This window comes from Anticarsia gemmatalis, chromosome 2 (genome assembly GCF_050436995.1).
Source record: "Anticarsia gemmatalis isolate Benzon Research Colony breed Stoneville strain chromosome 2, ilAntGemm2 primary, whole genome shotgun sequence".
In the NCBI taxonomy this organism is placed as follows: Eukaryota; Metazoa; Arthropoda; class Insecta; order Lepidoptera; family Erebidae; genus Anticarsia; species Anticarsia gemmatalis.
The window spans coordinates 11,177,575-11,198,952 of NC_134746.1; the positions used below are offsets into that span (position 1 = coordinate 11,177,575).

General features: G+C 32.3%; 1 protein-coding gene across 2 annotated transcripts in view; it reads right to left on the minus strand.

Moving 5' to 3' along the window:
- Positions 1 to 20,761, minus strand: part of Drip (aquaporin homolog protein drip) — a 66,787-nt gene extending 46,026 nt beyond the window's left edge. Inside the window, exons 1-2 of one of the 2 annotated variants that reach the window (XM_076132349.1) lie at positions 20,458 to 20,761; positions 10,450 to 10,530 (exon numbers count right to left, since the gene is read on the minus strand). In XM_076132349.1, coding sequence (XP_075988464.1) covers positions 10,450 to 10,530; positions 20,458 to 20,479 — 103 coding nt within the window. In that variant the 5' untranslated portion in view covers positions 20,480 to 20,761. The remainder of the gene's footprint in view (positions 1 to 10,449; positions 10,531 to 20,457) is intronic. The other variant, XM_076132366.1, reaches the window with a different exon arrangement.
- Between the last annotated feature and the right edge of the window lie 617 nt (positions 20,762 to 21,378).

Below are 21,378 nucleotides of genomic sequence, written 5' to 3' on the forward strand. Positions count from 1 at the left end.
TAAAACAAGTGAAACGCCAGTCCTATTTTCGCATAGCAAATGTCGTTAATTATAGTTGAATATTTCTATAAAACAGAGAAAACAAGATTCTAGGGTGCAGCGCAGACGACAGACTATCCGTGACGCACTTTTTAGTCTGTGAAAATAGAAAGACATTTAAAAAGAAAAATGTGGGATGAAGTGTGCTGTATTGTTTATTCCGCTCCTGTTTGGACATCATGAGTCTAAAGAAAAAACAAAATACGGTAAGTTTAAGTTTCTAATAGACTTTACCACATTAGTACACAGACTCGATCGCACAAAAAGTGTGCCGTCTGCGCTGCACCTAACTTTTAATTTTTTCTCAACTCCCGCTACCGCTTATAAGCTCGCTACCTCTCCCGCTTTCATCCTCGCTACCGTCTATAACTCAAACCAGCCGGTGTAATGAAACATTCGGCGTCCGTCGTACATCTGTATACAACGGCAACGCGACACGCGCGGAATAACAACACGATAATTTCCTACTGTACCGGCTACACGTATGCATACACCCAGCGGGGAAAATTGAGCTATTATCTACATGTCAACCGCTTATTTGTTATAAATATTGTTTATATGACAGGATGCGCCGTGAATTACCACGCGTTATAATAATACCTGACACTTGGCGTGGAAGTTGTGTATGGCGAATCTCAATGGCACCGATTCGATGCACGTTCGGCGAATTCGTACAGGAAAATACGCTTCACTAAATGTGTGACCAGAGAATCTTAGTATTTAGAAACAAGAGAAGTAACGTATAATTTGAACAAACTGCGATAATTGCTTGAAAAGACAATAAAAGACTAGAGTTTCTGTAATTAACTTTTAAAATAGAAAAGCAATAAGTTACATAATCGCGTGGGTGCAACTAAAACGTATGATTAGTTGAACACGAACTAAATTAGAGAGATACAATGTTCAGATTTTGAGACAACATTTATATAACACAATGCAACATCTGAGAGGCAAATAACAGGCGTTGACCCTCTCATTACCATGCCATTACGATTCAGAAGTCGATACCGGCCGAACAAAGAGCCTCTAAAAAACTAAAACAATGACAAATTATTGAGACTGTGGTGTAGCATCCTGTATAAGATGCGTAGTTGTTTTTGTTCATCATTTGGTACAGGAGGTTTATAAATTAACGGAGAATCTTAATGTGCTTAGTTGTCCGACTATTATTAGGTGCACCAGTGACTAATAGGGGTATAGCTTTTTGATACCTACTCTACTTTCAAAATAAGATGAGTTTGATAATTAAGATGGCATATAAATAACTGAATTTTTATTTAAAATTCCGCCGCGAATTTTTATTTAAAATCTAGGTACACTTTAAGGATAAGCTTTATTGAAATGTCTCCTGCACCTTATTAGGGTCATCAAACATATAAACAGTTTCCTAGAGAATCACTTAGACTCTAGGCATGTTTAGATATTTTTCCTTAAAGACGTAAATAAACAAGATATTACATTTATTTTCCCCAAAAAAAATACATTTGCTCGTCATACTATTTTTAATAAATAACTTCTAAGAATGCGACCCGTTCGGTTTATTCCGCACAAAACGAAACAAAAACTGTTGAAAATTTTTGAAACCTTACAAAGATAACTTTACAATTCACCACAGGCCACCACACCCTAATGCTATATAGGTAAAGTTCAAAATAGCACGGCATGTAATTTAACAAGTGACAATATAATGTTGTTTCTGTTTCCTTTCGATCGTAGTGTCCGATTAGTCTTGGCAGACGGCAGAGTTGTACTTTCCACGTGTTTGAGTCACAAGGTCAAACAATGGCCCACATGGGCTTCCACTAAACGGTGACAATCGTCTCTATAATGATTTTCAAGAAAGTTTAAACATAGATCATATCAAGAACTCAGATATTTCGTGCTGAAGACAATTTGTCTCAAGACTACTAACAAACGGGTGACGTTATGCCAAAATACTAAGAAAATTATCTACAATTTGTTTAGGAATCTTCCAGAACATTATCACTAAACTTTACAAGAGACATATCAAAATCATTGTTAATGTGAGTTCTATGAAATTTCGAAAAGACGTATCTTATATGACAAGACATAAGACTTACGCCCTTTTCGAAATTTTGTAAACAAGTCTCTTTGTATTTTATTGCACATGCGCTTATATTTGTTCGATAACAATCTATCAATAACTTCATTATCGATCTAACACGTAAAAATTAACTCCCGATACAATCTACAACTAAATTAGAAATCTAAATGTGGTTGTTCAAGTTTTTCCTGATTTTAATCGAATACAAATATACAAAACTTTATTATTGTAAAACATATAACTAAGAATACTTCTGTGGCATAAATTAGCGGTCGTAATTCATTAGCAAGTCATTATAAATCTTTTGTGAATCAATAAAAATCAATAATAATGTCAACATCTTAAAGAACTAACATAGCTAATTGAGTAAGTGAATGTTTATATTTTTTTCATACAAAATTAAAACGACTTTCTTTTCCGGCAGATATAGATATCATAAACATCTAGATGTGAAGTTCAAACTGGTTATTTTATTGCCTTTTACTAAGGCTTCGTTTAGCTTAAAATAAGCGAGCGTTTCTCTTGCTCCTTTAACTATTCTAGTTCCCCGTTATTTCCAAAATGTGTCCTATTTGCGGCGAAATCCGTCTACCCAGTCGCGAGGGAAAGCGTTATCAGAATATATTCAATTAAAAATATGGGGTTCGAAATCGGACAGTTAAAAGACGAATATTATCTTATCACCTCGAACTTGCACTTCTTCACCATTATTAAATGTATGTAAGTGTTCGAAGGCATAGGTTACTTCCGAAACTTATATAAAAAACATCATCTAACAATAACTGTATATTTACAACATTTTATCATGTAAACATAGCCTAACTAATGCTCTCATTAGTCACCTAAACGACTTAAAAAAACTATAATTAGTTTATAACGTATTGACGCGTTGTATAAGTAAATGATAGCCTGAGAAAAAACTAACGATTGTGACTACTGTGTGAAAATAAACTAGAGCTACATTTGTATGGGAAAACCTGAGGAAAATTCTATGTTTTGATTCTCGTAAAGTTAAAAGCAGAAAAATATCACGTATTCTACAGCATTTTTTAATGAAAATGTTTAAATGACTAGTTTTATAATAACAACGCAATTTTATATCAACTGTATATTTGTTGTTGATTAGTACAATTATACATATGATACTTTTATAAAAGTACAATTAAAACTGTGACTGTTTACACGTAATTTTGCTTGTCATTGCAAAATCTACACAACGATTCTTATATTATAGAAAATAGCTATATACCTAGTAGGTATAGGTACTTTACCTAATATTAATTAATCTATGTAGAGCATTATGATAATTTTAGAAGCTGTAGATAAATGGATAAAAAGATTAGACTTTTCAGATAGGTCATTAAAGGATTTATTATTCATAAAAATACTTTTTTACAGCATAAAACTTGGCGATTACGATTGAAAATCAAGCAATGTCATTGAACGTAAGTTATAGAATTTCAGCAAAAAGTATGCAAACAAAACTCTTCCTATTACAAAAACTATAATAGTAGTACAAAAACGCCTTTACGCGTGTTACATCCATGTTTGTGAACAAAGAATGGGTTTAAAAATATTTGAAAATATACTTTTTTTTTAAGTAGGGTATCGAATCATAAAGGATACAAGCTGTCAAGCTCCGAATATCTAATAAAGGATCAAGAAAAATCCTCTTTAAGCAACTCCTACGCATACAGCGATGTACGGCGGGGCATCGTCCTACATTTGTGAACTGTTGTACATCAAGTCAAGTGTTTTTACTTATATGACAGGCTGACCCGCGGGTTTTCTCTTGTGTTCTGTTTCATCTCCCAATGCAACAGCCTACGGCATGATGTTTACATTAATAAGTAGCCTATGATTAATCCTAGGTCTTTAGCTATCTCTATGCTAAATTTCATCAAAAATGCTTCACTAGTTTTGCCTAAATTTGGGACAGATAAACAGAAGGACTTGCGCATTTATAATATTAGTAGAATAAGACAGTGTGTCTGTTTTTTTTTGTGCTCTGTGCCACTATATTCAACTCTCAATACTCGTAATTAAATGTTTCGAGTATTTACCGTTATGACGTCTGTCAAGTTAATGTCGTCTTGGATTGATAAAGTATAAGAATAATGTTTTTAGACACGCGTGTAGGTTTCTAGTTATGATTCATGATGTTTTAGAAAACAAAAGAAATGCTTCAATCAAGAAAACTACATAAAGAATTGGAAATAGTTAGATTTATAGAGACCCTTTTGTCGGGTTTAAATCAATTCATATTATATCTGAAACAACTAATGATTATACCTTATTTTAAAGTGTCGGACATCATTATTGACACGTAAACCCATCGCCTTCAGGCATATTTAAACTCAAGCTCGTAAATCGTTTCTTCGCAAAATCTTTCAAATTGCAGTCCAATTTATTTAAATTTCTTTATGTATAACATTTCGTGTTCTTTAAACTTTCCCACGCTTCCGAACGAATAACATACTTTTTTATTTTACAAATATAGAGTCTAAGAAACCATAAACAAGGAATCGACACGGCATAATCTTCAAAGTCATTTGATATGTTTACGGAACAAAGCGACGGAAACGATGAAGATCCAACCGTAGTTATGTGACATAAACACATTATCTAACTGTGTTCAACTAAATATAACTGATCTAAAACCGTGGGCCATAACGACGACTTCAATCAGTAACCTTTAGAGATGCCTGTCACATCGACTTGTGCCAAATACTGTGACGAAACGATAATCCACGCGGTGTAACTACTGGCCACTTTTGAGGACTTTTAGAGGATTCTTTTTTAAAAACGTTCGAATTTCACATGTCATCAATTGTCTTTGATATTTTTATTATAACTTTTTAAAATCTTTTTTCATAATTTGTAACTTTTTCACAAATATTTGTGTTTGTTTTTAACGCCGTTAACTATGTCTACTAATTCGTCTTCTGTACATAAATATCTGGATTCTTTATCCTAGGATACACTCACAAACGAAAACAAAACAAACGTGGGTGGTCTACAAGGATGTACTGGACTAAATTCGGTTAACATGTACCAGTATAACACAATTGGGTTTGTCACCGTGGGAGGCGTATGATCCCACTGTTTCCTTCGCTATTTATAAACAGTGACCCGCAGGACAATTGCCTTGATTCAATGATTATGTTCTTAGAATAAAAATAGTTTTGGATAAACGGTCTGTTCCTGGGTGAATTTAAGTGGATGATGCCTCTTATGTCATGGCGTAAGAATTAGGCTTTGATGTCACAGCTGGAATAGAGAATTTGATCTTTAAAAAGATAAAACGACAGAGGAATGTGTATACATTAAAGATAAGGGTGATTAAGATGTTTATATTGATATAAAAAAAGTCGCTGAGTAATGAGATTACAATTGAATTGCCTGAATTATTTGATTAAGGAACAAACACTAAAAATTTATCTACAAAAATGTTGAGTTTATGTTGAGATAAATAAGTCAAACAATTGTTTTGCTTTTACGGTTATAATGCCAACGTCAAATCAAAGGAATTCTTCGAATATCGATCACCAATGAACAATACTAAAACAAATGGTCTAGTTTTCAAAACAAACTGCATCTACATTCCTTTTCATTGAACCATATCTTATGACGTAAGATATTACACAAGGCATAGGTAACATAATAATTCAAGTAAAAGGGAGCCTTACATAGCAGACGCATCCTTTCACTCAACCCATAAATAAAAAATAGAGTAACAAAGCAAATTGAACTGTAATCATAACATTTTAAAGCTTAAATTAAACTGCCGTGAAACTTATTAAAAAATTAATGATCAATACTTCCGTAAAAAGGAATGTTAAAAGTTTAATTGTTCGCAAAACGCTTGAACTGTAGATACAATCTAATCGATTGTAATCTGTAGGTAGTTTTGAAGAAATTAATAAGTGTTTATTACTTTTTTAAGTGGCTGGATTATATCACTTGAAGTGGAACAGTAGTTGATCAACTTAGAGTACGAGTGTGGTAAAGATACTGTAAAGTACGACACTACAAATTATGAAGAGGTTTTTTATACGTACTTAGTAGTAGTACGTCGAATGCACTGATTGAGAGCTTGAGCCCTTTGAGTACCGACATACCTTTGACTCAAAAGAAAACACCTTCTTACTCACGTTAAATATAGGATAAGTTATAATGATCTATTTAAATATTGTTTTCATCTATTACTTTAAGACTTTAGGTTTCGTAAGCCAAAGCAAGCAAGCGCCACAATTTCTAGAAATCTTTTATACAAACTTCCTTTTTATGAGTAAAAACCTGTATATATCGCACTTGTTATACCCGAGGTTTAGCGAAATGCACTCTCATACAATACAAGTCCCACGTAATAAGGGGCGAGCCTATTCAAATGACTTTCCCTTCTAACTTGTAAATCATAATAAAACTTACAATACAAATGAATCGCCAGTCTCATAAATGTTATCTAGCTTCTTTATATTATCAACTAGCTGACTCGCGCAACTTCGCTTGCGTCACATAAGAGAGAAAACAACAAAGAGTTGCTACTCCGCTCCTAATGGCCGTAGCGTGATTTTATATAGCCTAAAGCCTTCCTCGATAAATGGTCTATTCAACACAAAAAGATTTTTTCAATTCGAACCCGTAGTTCCTGAGATTAGCGCGTTCAAACAAACAAACAAACTCTCCAGCTTTATAATATTAGTATAGATAATCTGTTAAACAACAATTATTAATCCGCTATCTAAATAATTAATTTAGCATGAACCCAAAGAGAATCGCGTGTAAATCTACTGCGCAGCTCTTAAATCATACGCAGACACTGCATTATACAGCCACCTGCACCGCATATATTAGGAATATGTTATAGAATTACACATGAATAATATTGTTATTTAATGCTAAATGTTATGTAAACAAAGTTGACATTTAAAAAGAAAACTGTTTTAATATGCATTGCATATAATATTCACTATTAAAACACTAAAGAGATATTATTCGTAAATCTTTTTGTTGATAAGTCTCTGAAAATCTCTGTTTTAGTATTACTTTTTATTTGCATATGATGTTTCCATTTTTTCGGATGGGCATAAATAGGTCCAGCAGTGCGGTGAAATCGGATATAATATGTAAATTAATGTTCGGGAAAAATACCGCTCGACATCGCCGCGCCTGAATTAAACAAACCTAGAGTGAGAGAATTGAGAGATACAGTGAAAATATCTAGTTATGGTAGTCTGTTTGTCTTTATTTTAATAACATATCTGATTATTATCGTGTATTCCCAGTGATATCATTGTTTTAAATGCGCAGCCGCATGCGATCTTTACATGCCATTTGTATAAATCATAACAGATACCTCCAATAGACATTTATAAAGACAAGTTTTGCTATACAATTATTCCACAATGTGGCGGACATTTATAATTTCCTCAAACGTGAATGAGAAGAAACAGGACTACCTATAGATAATTTCACAGTTTTTCTTTTCGAGAACGTTGTGGAAGTAGGTATTAACACATTTTACGGGTGGGTCGGACAGTATCTCTCTTCATACAACATTATAAATAATAATAAATTGGATAAAACTTAAATTCTGTATACATATGTCTATGTATAGGTAAATTTTTTTATGTTATGCACGTATCCACATGTCTTGCGTGCACACTTCGCTAGCGTGTTTCGGGTCATCTTAATTCCTGCAGTTCAAATTGCATTATACAGCCTTGGCCAGAAGTATTAGGCACCCCCAATAAAGTTACTACACACTTGTGCTATTTTAATAATTAATAAATATTCTATTGAAAATTGATCTTGGTGTCTTAAATCACTATAAAAAACAATGAGTGGCAAATTTTAGTGGTCGATTAACAACTGGTGCAACAATGACAAAATATCATAATTTCTTACTACTTTGTTTTTGATGTTTTGTCAGTCTGCATTTGAAAGTCTAAGCTTAAAGCTAGAATATTTGTGGTTTTGTGATTAAAGCGAGAAGAAATGTATTTGAAAATGCCAAAAACAAACGAAATTAGTTTTAAAAATCGTGTTAATTTCAACTTTTCCATGAGCAAGGTAAGAATCAGAAAGATATCGCACAGTTGGTGAAATGTTCGTGGTGTTCAGTGCCATCAGCTATTAAACGATTCGCTGAGACTAGCATTCACACAAATAAACCAAGAACAGGCAGAAAACGAGTGCCTACTAGCCGTCAGAAAAGGAAACTTATCTGTGGGTCTGTAAAATACAGAAAAAAAACTTCTTTGAAGCTCGCTGCCGCTTTAACTGAAGAGATTGGAAACCCGATAAGCACTCGAACTGCAAGACAGAGGCTGGTAGAAGAAGGCTTAAAAGGTTGCAAAGCCAGGAAGCAGCCGTGGCTTTCAGGAGGCGACAAAAGAAAACGACTTGAGTGGGCTCTGAGACACCAACATTTCACGGAGGAGGATTGGTCTAATGTGCTGTGGTGTGATGAATTCCAACTTGAGGTTAGTTTTACTAATTCAGTCTATAACACAATAACAACGATCAATGTAATGCTAGTCTGCAATCTTAAATGTTATAAGGGTTTGTAATGTGTGATTTTTTTTCTAATTTACAGGTATTTTAAACACCAGGTGTGGCGTTCGTGAGGCGACGCAGAGGTGAAGATTATCACCTAGATTGCGTAGTCCCACGCATAAAACACGGCGCAGACAGTGTAATGATTTGGGGTTGAATGGCTGCTGATGGAGTCGGCCAAATGTTCAATTGCAAAACTCGCATAAAAAGCGAAAAGTACATTAATGTCCTGGAAACTGCTCTCGTACCTTCGCTTTGGGGTTTTTTTGTGACACTAACCTAAATGGTGAAATTCCATCAAGGCAAAGCTTTGTATCACAAGTCAGCCACCACATTGCGCTTGTTTACTGATAATTGTATTGATCCGTTGGAATGGCTTGTCCAGTCCCTGGACTTAAGCCCTATTAAGCATTTGTGACGTATTTTAAGAAGAAAAAATAACAGAACACTCGAAAACATCAAAAACTGCTTCAAAAAACGCGTTAGTGCAAAAATGGGATGCTTTTTCAACAGGGGATTGTACGAAACTTGTACGTAGTATGACCACAGAGATGCTGCTGTCATAAAATCAAAGGATGACTCAACAAAGTATTGGTGTTTTTATAATGTTCTAATGGAAATAAAGTACTTTAATCATTACAATTAGTTTTATTTCTCTGTAATCTTGAAATATGCAGTAATTTTTAGGGTGCCTAATACTTTTGGCCAAGGCTGTATCTCACACGAAACATCGTACTAGTCCAAAATAACGATCGACCAATGATTTTTTTTGTAAAGTCAATATAACGACCGATCTACGGGGTCAATGTACTCTAGGGCCGAGTATTGGACTATTTCTCACGATATGTCAAGTAAGGATTGAACTCTTACTACTGCATTTACCGGATGAATGCCGTCAGTATATGTGAGTGAAACTTAATAATATATTGTTAAAACGACCCATGGTAAGTTACGACATGCCTTAACAATGAACATAGTATCTTAATGTGAAAATGAAAACGAATATGATAGACCGTTTTTGATGGATTTTGCAAGAGAATGAATTATTTTAATGCAGGTATGTGCAAAATTCATATCGTGCGTAAAATGGTTTCATTAATATCTCGTAGTAATCGTCTAGAATAGGAAATTACCGATGCATATTATTAAAGCAATATTCGCGTGTTATGAAGATTTCTAAGTAATTTTGCCATAAAATGTTGTTGTTTGATTAGAACTTAATTAACTTTGTACTTGGTAAACAAGGATAATAATCATCAGCTAGTTAAGGACGAATTAAAATCAGAAGATTCAACTATTCAAGAATAATATCAAGTAAAAAACAATTGAAGATATTTTATAAATTCCCACATACACAACTACACATACCCTTTACCTTCAACGTGATGATAAAACCATATTTAAAAAATACAAGAAACATTTTATCTAAATACGATGTGCGATACACCATCTGTGCCAACAATATAACATATAAAATATACCAAATAAAATAAACATAGTGACGTGCAAGCGACAGACATGACATGAAAAGCCTTGTTTTACCAAAAATTAATATTGTGAATGAAAGGTACCAATGTGATTTAACCCATGCTGCTTAAAATGGGTTTGTCATGCCATTTACCTAATAAAAAAAAAACATATTCCAATTTCAAATTCGAAAAGTCGTCATTTGGCATCCATAATAGAAAAAAGTGTATCGTGAAACCATAGACGTCACAGTAAAAAAAAATACATAGTAATTATAGTGCTCAGTGTAAGCCCCTCATGCCATGCATGACGCTTACCCAAGAGGCCCTTGGCGCGAGGAGGCGCAGCCGCCGCAGGAGCTTCGCCCTCTGGAGGAACGACCACAGCGCTTTCTAGATCTGTAAATACACTACATTTTTGTACTCGGCTCTATATTAAGGTAAGAGATTTTTATTGAAATTAAAATTATAAGATTTGATATATTATGATTGCTTAGCGATAATTTCTATAATAAGTAGGTAAAGTAATAAATAGTCTTCATAAAAATCGTGCCAGTTTTAAATTATACTAAATTGCAATGCTTAATACTTTTAAAATTCAGGATGTAATCACGGAAATCACGCGCTCATTGGATTATTAAATTATTATTATAGAGTTTTGTGGTCGGAGAAAGTAGACATGTCAAAATAAATTCTAGACTTTACTAAGACTTTGTATCTGTCTAATGATAGACTTGGACTTTCTTTTGATACGTAATTGATGATCATTGTTTGCGATAGAGAAAACTATTGGACATAAAGTATAGAAAAAAAATACAATGACGGATATCTGTGGTCTGCCAACTTAGTAGAGAGTCTTGGCATGCACATGTTATCTAGATAATAAAGAATTTGAGAGTATTTGCAAAAAAATCTATATCAAACAGGCCACCTCAGCTGCATGAGGCTGTGGGTCAACTATATTCTAATTTCTGAATTTTGTATTTCTCCACCTTCGTAAACCTTAAATACAAGGGTCTCTATAAAGGTGTTGTACTCTAATCTCTCGAGAAGTTTGAGACATATTCATAAAATAAATTACCTTCAACACTGCGATAAACCTGACTCAATACGGGTTCAGATTTTTCCGACACATTACCAATATCAATATTTTCAATAAGATATTGTTCATTATTACAACAATAACCACACACCATTATAGATATCAGCTAATGTTTTCAATCATCACTGAACTAATTCAAATGAGTTATTTCAATTTAAACTGTAACAGTCGGTGCTACATTTATTTTATCTATGAAGAGGGATGCATTGAATACCACTTCAAATAACATTTGTTAATGCGAAGCCATTAATGTAGGGCCTTGCGATTATTTAGTACTAAAATAAACTAATAATTGGTCAAGGTATTAATAGCTGTAATGTAAATCAATTTCAGATAATTGTACTCTATATTTGTACCTTTAATAAGGAAAACATGGTTCTCGAATTTCAATGAGCTAATTTCAAATTCGAAATCGAAATACTACGCATAAAATGATCAGATTTTAGTTCCAAAAGCTTTAAAATTATATAACTTCAGACGTTTCTAGAAATAGAACTAGATAAACAGCAATTCAGCACTTTTTGTTTGTCTAATTAAGTAGTTAATCCTTTCTTAATCCGCGAGCAATTACAAAAAACACCTATCATCTTAAAATAAAAGATATTATCTCGACAGCGGTCAGTGAGCACTGATCACGGTGCACTGGGATTCCCAACAAACATTAATTAGCCAACATTACCAAGAACAATCCCGTAAACACATCATTATATCGCTTATTATATTATTTTTGTAGTAATTACAGCTGAAGTCACACTTTGAAGGAACTAAACTCACTTATTTTGAGCGTAATTTTAGGTTTTTGCCTTCAAATTCTTGGAAAATCAGCAGTTGATAAAAAAGGGTTCTATAAACCTGCGATTGTTTGTTAATATAATTATAGTTCGTACATTTGTACATGTTTGATAATACAGCTTATCTTATTATCTCCGTCCCACGCATCAAATTCGCGCGACTATCTCAAAATCTCGTTGTAAGCTTAAATAGATTTTGGCTTCTACCAGTGTTATAAATGACAGGTCGTAATTATTAGGAGTTGTTATAAAATCTATTTAAATATCTAACCAAAAGTTCAGTGTCAAACTACAACGACTAAAATATTGCTACTATAAATTAAATAAGTTTTACGGCTTGTTTTACTAGCTTCAGATAGGCATCGGTTAGCTTAGTAAAAGGATAACGAATATTTACAACCACTTTAATGATCGGATAGCGTAATGAAACCGGCAAAAATATTCAAGAGATAAGTATGACTTATTTTTCAAAACAGTCAGATTTTCAAAACATTATGAGTCAAAAAAGTCAAAATCATTCTTCAATTAATGATAACGGATGATGAAATAGAAAAAGAAATATAGGCCATCAGGTACCTATTTGACAAAAAACTCTAATTGTATGGTGCAACAGAGATATCGCTCTACAAAATAGATAGTATCTTTCTAAAGATCGACATATTATTATGTATTTTGCTTTTGCCTATTTACCTTTGTACCGTAAAAACACAAATCACAATGACTTATAATTTATGACACTAATTAGAGCGATTACTGAAAGCCCTTTTCGCTAAGATTAAATATTTTTAAATGATCGATGGTCGAAACATGATTAATTTAATGGATCACATAGATTATAGTTTTGCAACTAATCAGTTACATTTATCATATAGACGTGATTTATTAATTATGATATATACGAATAGAAAAAAACATCTATAAATAAAAAATGTGATTTAAATTCGATAGTATATTAATAAATATGTACTACGTAATACATATACGTCACGCAATGATAATAGTTAATTAGATATCAGAAACACTTAGTTATCAATCGTCAACACTTTGGAAAGTCCATGATAAACAACAGCTTTCAATCTTACTTTCTTTAAAGTATCGTTCATAACGATGTTTATTCCCTAATAGATAAGTAGCACGATGTTTTCTACTCGGTACTATCGAGTGTCGAGATTTTGACATTTTTAAAATGTACTGGCTTATGTATTAGTTCCTAGGGTACCCGCTAGAGGCGCTTTTTTAGGCGTTCTTATAACAAAGTTCTCGATAACTAGCCGCTTGTCGATATTCGATAGTAGTAGAGAATCGTTCCTAAGATATATTAACGTATGTTATTAAGTGTTTTTTTAATAAAATGGGCACACGACCTTCATAGATATCAATTGTATGAAAAACATTTATGTAGTCTTGATTATCGAAAGACATTCAATCAATTTGTATCCCAATATATTTGCACTTCAAGATCGTTTGGTATCAATATAAGGCCGCTGCTAGATATAACTGTTTAGTCCATGTAAAAAAAGCAAAATCTTTACAAGATATATTTTATTTCATAGTAACAATTAGTGTATATTGGGCACGCTAACAAAAAAATCCTTTACGTGTCTTTAATTTACTGTAAACTAACAATTTGTATAAGTTTTTTCAAATATAAATATTATGTATCTACCTCAATGTGTTTCAAGCCTAACAATTTATTGAAATCGGCTTTTCATTGACAAAATGTCCAACGTTTATGTTCATAAAAACTGCAATTTATGATCACAGTAATTTACTTGTAATAAATATGATATTTCAATAAACATTATATGTATATACTAGTTCAATCTAGTAAATAAGCCTCAATTTGTTGCCCACTTAAGTACTGTAATTCAATATTTGTTGAGCGTAGTTTACTACAAGATAATGCTGTGTGCCTGCCTGAATACATAGGAAATCTAGACCGTGTTTGCTTTTAAACAACAGTATTTTAACAACCAACTTTAACGCTTTACTTTAGTAGTAGCGATTTTATGCAATTTCAATCAGATATTTTGGCTGCAGACATTTCAAATTGTTTCCTACAATTTTATTGCTAGTATCGAACTTATCTATTCATGTGGTTTTCTTTTTCATAAATTTGCACAAAAGCAATATTAATAATAACGATAAGGTTAGAATGCTATGGAAGATTCACTAACATTTTCCATCTTTTTCATTCATCAAGGGAGGAAACAAAAAGAAGCAGATATAAAACAGTTTATGTTCCATTTCAGTTCAGTTCTGATGTCTATATTTCTAACTTTTAACGCATCGCTGGTCGCTTCACACATTACTAGTCACATAAGGGGTTAGTATACCCACAAAACTTGTTTACCACATTATTCTCGTGATCTTCGATTATACAAGAGCGCATTAGCCACAGTCCATCACTCATCATTCAGTTATTGAAGGCAAGCGGCCGTAACATCAATACACTGCCATACATTGTATGAAAATGTATGGAACTGTTTTAACTAAGATAAAAGGTTTTTTACCAACATGTCCAATTATTTACACTTGTAGAAGTCAATGTCATGTGATATAACAGTGCGTGGCTAATTTTGGAGGCTGGTATATTATTAAATATAATTATGTAGGTATATATTCCATCTTGCTATTATTATAAAAGAAACTACGGCCGGTTTTAACACGTGTAGATAAGTATCAATTAGAATAACAAGCGAAATTTTGACAGATTTTTTTCATACATTTCTTAGACTATATTTTTGCCCGCATATTTTTTTGACGTTCAAGTCTTGATAAAGTAGACTTCTCAATAACTTATAAAAATGGTCTACATAAGTTTGTATTGTATACCTACCGAGTTACTCACTCTACGTCATTTTTGTTTCGTAATAAATATATACGTTTTAATATACGTGTTACATTTCTTTTCTTGATATCAAATTGAGTGATAATTCTATAAAGCACATTGTTTTGAGTGCTCCAATACATTTCCGTCATCTCATACGTTTTTCTATTAAAAGCAATGGCGTGAATTCTCATAAATAAATGCACAATGGGCAATAACTTGCCGATAATATGATTATCGCGATAATAGAAAGTTACAAAGACAATAAAATTAAATTGCTTCCAGTACCTTATCTTATCCATTTATTTACAGCTGTTTTTTTTATCTAAATGATATCGGGACATCGTTATACATGTTTTTTGTAATTAGCTGTTCTTAAAACATTTCTGATTGGAGACTATAAATCTGTTATTAGTTTAAGAAATAGGTTATGTATGAAAACAACTGCCTAAATTCTACCTGAGAATCAGACCGATAATAATTTTGAAACATCGCTTAATGTTAACATGTATCTTCGCAATTTGAAAAACATACACACAGAAATATTTCCAACCTCGAACTTTGATACTAGATGTTTTTTGGTGTAGAGCGTTTGACATTTCGACTCTTTTTTAAATATTCCCTTTGACATTTTCTAGAGACGTTGAATAATTTAGTAGATAAACTCAATAGCTGTAGCAACTACATGGTAAAAGAGTGATTTGTTTTCTATCGTCTATTGACAACCGGCTAGTTATCGACAAAATTTGTATGAAATATTCGACAGTACAGATTGAAGATAAATGAAGATTTCGAAGTTATTTGTGAACGCACCAATATAAATTATGTATTGTATTGCAATTATATGAAAAAAATGAAAAAATAGCATAATTTGTTTTTGTTTTTGCTATCTTAAAAATATTTATAATGTGTGTCTGTTTGTGTTCGTTCTTGAGAAAATTATCAAGAAAATCTAAATTTACGCGCATATAGGTCACGTCCTCACTGAATTTAATATTTAAATGCAGTGCCAAATGTTTGTTGTCATTCACGTTTTTAGTTTTTGTTTTTGTCTCTGATTGTTTTCGATTTTTTCAGGAAAAACCATATCAAAAGATTGTAATGAATGAATGAGTATGAGAGATAAAAAGAAGAGGTACATAGATCCGTATTTTTACGAATTATGCACACTAAAATTCTAGGCTATATATTATATTCGAGTCCAGTTTTTGGTTCCTAATCATACTAGTTTTATTTAAACCTTGCTGAAAACTATTTAGTGAGAAAAAAAACCTACACAACTATTTTCACTTACAAATTGTATCTAGTGGTCTTGAATAAGAGGTAGTTCTACATAAAATAATTAAAGTAAAGAAAATTATCTAATATCATGGGAATGTTATTTGAAATACTTAAGCACTTCTTGTCCCGTGTCAGTTTAAGATAACTTAATAAGCAAACTGTCCAGATGTTTGTCCAAGATATAAATGTTTGACCAAACATTGGCTCTCGTGACGCGTGTGTACTTACTATTTAGTGTTATCTAGAAAGATGACGGACCAATTTATTTTTATGTAACATTTAAAGGAATATTCTACCTACTTCTTCCTCACTAATCTTAGACTGACCCCAATATGAGGCGGCTTCTAGTCTAATTGAAAACGCGACTGTTATAACACTATAAAGACTACCGACAATATTCCTAATTTAATGAATATGACACTTATTTTGCGGATTAAAGTAGTCCTAATTTAAACCTTTTGATTATTACTTAAGAAAAGTGAAAAATCATATCGTCGCTTATTAAATCCAATCTACAATTTTACTGATCCTAGGCACTGACAATATTATGGTACACAGCCAAAATTTACGTAAATTTACAAGAAAATTACCAGCATGGAATACTAAACCAATCCTTAAGTAGAGAACAATCCTAGTATTATTCTTATACATGCATCTTTTAATCCAAGCTACTCAACGAATGAGTTGTCAAAGGTGTTTATTTATTTCTAGAGAATATTTTCCACAGCCATTGTCCTGCGCCTGCACAGTGCACATAGCATTCATTACAGTCACACAAGTATATAATTGTCTCTCCGATCACACAGATCACGATACTAAATGTCATCATCAAATGACTAATGATATACAAGATAATTAATTAATTAATTGTTGTATAGTTGGAACTAATATGTTTGTGTAAGGACGTAAATCAATACTGAAATTAATTGAATTAAATTTTACATATAAATTTTAGTATTAAAGACCCATATTGTTATATAATTTTCCTGGAGACACAGGTCTTAAGGAAAAGTATAGTAATAATACTAAGTATAACCTGTATTTGTGAGGATATTTTATTTGTGAATTATTTGTCACTTATTATATTCAGAGCCAGGACAAATAGTTCACTCGCCCTGAATTGTCTTTTATATTAGTACGGAACGTCAGATTTTATTTAAGTAAGCTTTTCGAAACTTTATTGGGTATGAGCAGCAAAAGTAGTAGTAGTAGCAGTTAGCAAGAATGTATAAAAATCTGTTGAGCATCCCTAGCGGATTCAGATAGAACTAATTGTTGACAATAATTTTAAATGTATACTCGATAGTAGCACGTTTAGGATTAGCGTTATTACCTTCGTGAAATAAAGAGTCAAACGTCTAAATAACGTAAAAGATATGTAAGTCTTTATAAATACGTCTATGTCTCAATTAGTCAGGTGCTTGAACTGTTACAGAGTGATAGCTGGCAAACATATTTGGCGCCGAATTACAAGCGTTCATTGCACCGTGTTACCGACTCTACTATAGAATTAAAACTACATTATTGCTGTAGACTAAACACTATAGTTATATAACCATAGCTTGTAGAAAAACTGAAAATATAAATTGAGAGATCAAGGAGACAGGTTAGTTCTAAGTTTTCATCAAATCTAGGGCTTGGAATGCGCGATAAGAGAAAGCTTTAAGTAGTATTATATGTTGTCGAATTATCGGAAAATCTATAATATATGGATGGCGTGAATAGCACTTGATATATTAATGCTTCTGTTTTTCGATTTGCGATAAACTTGTAGAAAGGAACTACATATATGTACCAACTGTAATTTTTGTTTTACAAAATCCTCTGTAGAACAAAAATAAAACATTTGCACTTTGACAGACCGTTGTTTGTGAGATAAGAGACAGAATGTTAATAATAGATGTTTATATTTCTTTGCAACTTTTATCAAAATAATCAACTATGAAAAATGAGTTCCCTTGAAGCAAGATTATTATACCGTATATAATAAACACATATCACTTTCACGTTAAGTATATTTTAGTGTCAAAGATAACGAGGATTAACCCAAATTGTTTGATGAACGCGTTTCAATTTATTACTCAATTAGTACAGTTCAAGGAAAACAATAAACAATTAGGTACAATTTTACAGTTCCTTTCGAAGTAAAGATAAATAATTGCCAAACAATGTACGGTAAATAAATATATCATTAAATATATACTCGTTAAGGAAATTATTTCTATTGTTCCTTTTGGGATTTACACAAGCCGTTTTGTCAATGTCTGAGAAATAATTATTATTAATCCATCGACTTTTAGCTTGGGGCTATAGGCTATATATTCGCATACCGTTATATACATCAATATATGTACACTACTTCACAATTAAAATTATTTTAACGCATACAAATTAATATATCTCTCCCTGAAGGCATGAAAATTCCACAACCCTCAATTGGCCAGTGTGGTGGATTCAAGGCCATACCCCCTCCCTCAGTCGGGAGGAGACCCTTGCTTAGCAATGGCACAGCAATTGGTTAAAAAAATGAGATAACGGTCACGAAATTCCATTTGCTTATTCGTGAAAATTATTGCTAAGAAGATCACAGAAAATGTTTTAATGCCACTGAATTCTGGAAAAGCTATTTCGCATAACTTATCCAATATCGACGCTCTAGTGCATAATTATCGAGTACCATAAAAAAAACGTAACAAAATTCAGGTGATACCAGACCTCGGAATGCGATCGAAATTGCACACGTTTTACCGGTATATATACTTGTTGAGCGTTATCTACTAATACGTAATAGTATTTGTTGTTTAATTACTGCGAATGCATCGTCAATATGACTATAACATTTTATTGAAAGTGCCTTTGGGTGTAAATAGATACTAGTATTGTGTTTAGATGTAATCCGAAATTATATTAAGTTTTGACGATAAAAAGATAAATACTGATTAGGGTAACGGGAGGATTTAAACAGTATTTTTTTTCTTTGTTTTTTTTTTTCTGTTATATAGACTGTCAGTTAAGCTATTCAATACTTATCTATAAGCCGCTACATAGACCTTAAAAATATCAACAGTATGTCGATAGAGTTTCTCTAAATTGCATCAAAAGACCGATGGATCTAACTTTTTATAATTTATCGCAAAGAAAACTTCTAGAAAAATGTAATAGTATAATTAACGATGATAATGATAAACGGCTAATAGGATTAGCCTATCCGTGCACGATAATTGTTACGTGATAATAATTTTTATGATTTATTGCATTGTAAAAGAAGAAAAAATTTTAACAATTGTTTGTACAAAAAAAAAATCATAGCAGGACTTGACTGCGATAAAATATTTACTTCGAATTTTCTAACTCGTGGTGTTTGTACAATCATTGGAATATTTGTCTTGATATCTTTTATATAAAAGAGTATAGATTATTAAAGTCTTTCTATGGAAAAAAGAATCCGAGAGGCCTCAAAAAAGATTCAATTCGCACGATCTACGATTTAGAAAAGCACCGAATGTTTGGTTCAAAGTTCAAATATACGTTAAACCCTAATTGTCTTTAAAAACCCATTACTCTATTAAGGTCTTTATGATACGTACAAATACAAACAGGGTTGTAATTGCTACGGGCAAATAAAATATACATACAAGGTACATTGCTAATTGTAGTGCACACACTTACTTAATTGAACTAATTCAATTTAAAAAAGAGTTTTCCTAATCAACATGCAGAAGTGCAGATAAAATGTAAAATATAGTACCACAATACTTTTGAATTTATTTTCTTAGATATACTACAAAAGAGTATGTAGATGATGGAAAACTGGTCTATTATTTTATGCACAGAATTAACAGACTGAACAAGCCCAGACTGTCAAAAACTCAAAATCATATCCATTTAAATAGGTATTCGAATTAAACAATATTTTTTTTGGATGAAAAAAACCGCATGAGTGATTTTCGTTAAGTTTAGCTATAAGGTCTCGTAGCTTGGTATGAAAATTCCGTAGCATTTGGAAACTAAAGGAAAATCAGTAAATTGAGAATAAAAGGTGTATTTACTTATTTACTCCGTGTTCAATATTGTAATCGTTCTAATTGATTAGGTTACAACAACGGTTTAATGTTACAGATTAATTAATCAATTCAATTTTATCACTGGATTCGATTAAATAATTACTAAGAACCGAGTTTGTGTATACTGGTTTACCACAAAAAAATGTGAATAAAAAAAAGGTTTTTTTTTTAATTTCCTAAAGATTGGATTTGAATATTTTTTTAAATAAAAGTGATTGTTTAATATTATAAATAAATAATATTATAAATAATACTTACTGTTTGCGTTCTTGCTGGCCATTGTGATTCAAAAAAGGAAAATTGACACAATTAAAATTTCGATGCACACTGAACGACGCACGCGACGGCCCGTAGACAACTGCTACGCTTGCTACGAAACTCGCACGCAGCTAATAATAATACGATTATTATTTATATTAACCGCACTGAAAGTTGCTCTACTATTAATTGTGTTATTGTTGCACGTGTGTACCGCACGAAGAACCGACTTTGAATGATACTGCTCCCGACAGTTTTTGTTGGCAGGGTTCGTCGTGATAAAGTGGCAAATTGTAGAATAAACAATGTCGCGTTTATGGTGATGGATCAAGCTGACACGTTTAGTTCATCGCCTGGAATATCCGACGCTTATAAGCCTTTATACACACACCCACCTACTTGCTTATGTAGAGGTAGCTGTTGTTTTCAGGAACGCATACCAATCGTCATAAGCAAATTGCCTAAGGTACGTAGGTATTGTTAGTACGCCTTATATGACAATACAGTAGTTTTCTTTCTATATGTGAGTGATTCTAGTACCTATGTGTACTAGAAATTGCTTACGTACAAGATTGTATGGTAAATAAAATAACACATGATTATCTTATCTAAACGCAATACACAACAAATTGTACTATGATTTATTTACGTGCGCGTATAAAATATGTTATTTACTAACAAAAATTGTTGCGTAAGTTCCGCGTAAAATACGCAGGTTGTGCGTTACGATTTCGCAATTTAAATTGTGTGTTTGATAAGAAAATTCTATGACTACGTTATTCCAAGATTATAATGTTTATTCCAATATCTTTTAATTATTCTCTTCTGCACTGCGGAAAATTGACAAGCTAATGTGTCAGTCAGTCGTATTTGTTGTAATTTATTTTTAATTCTTGGTATTTTTGACGTTATCGTTTTCTT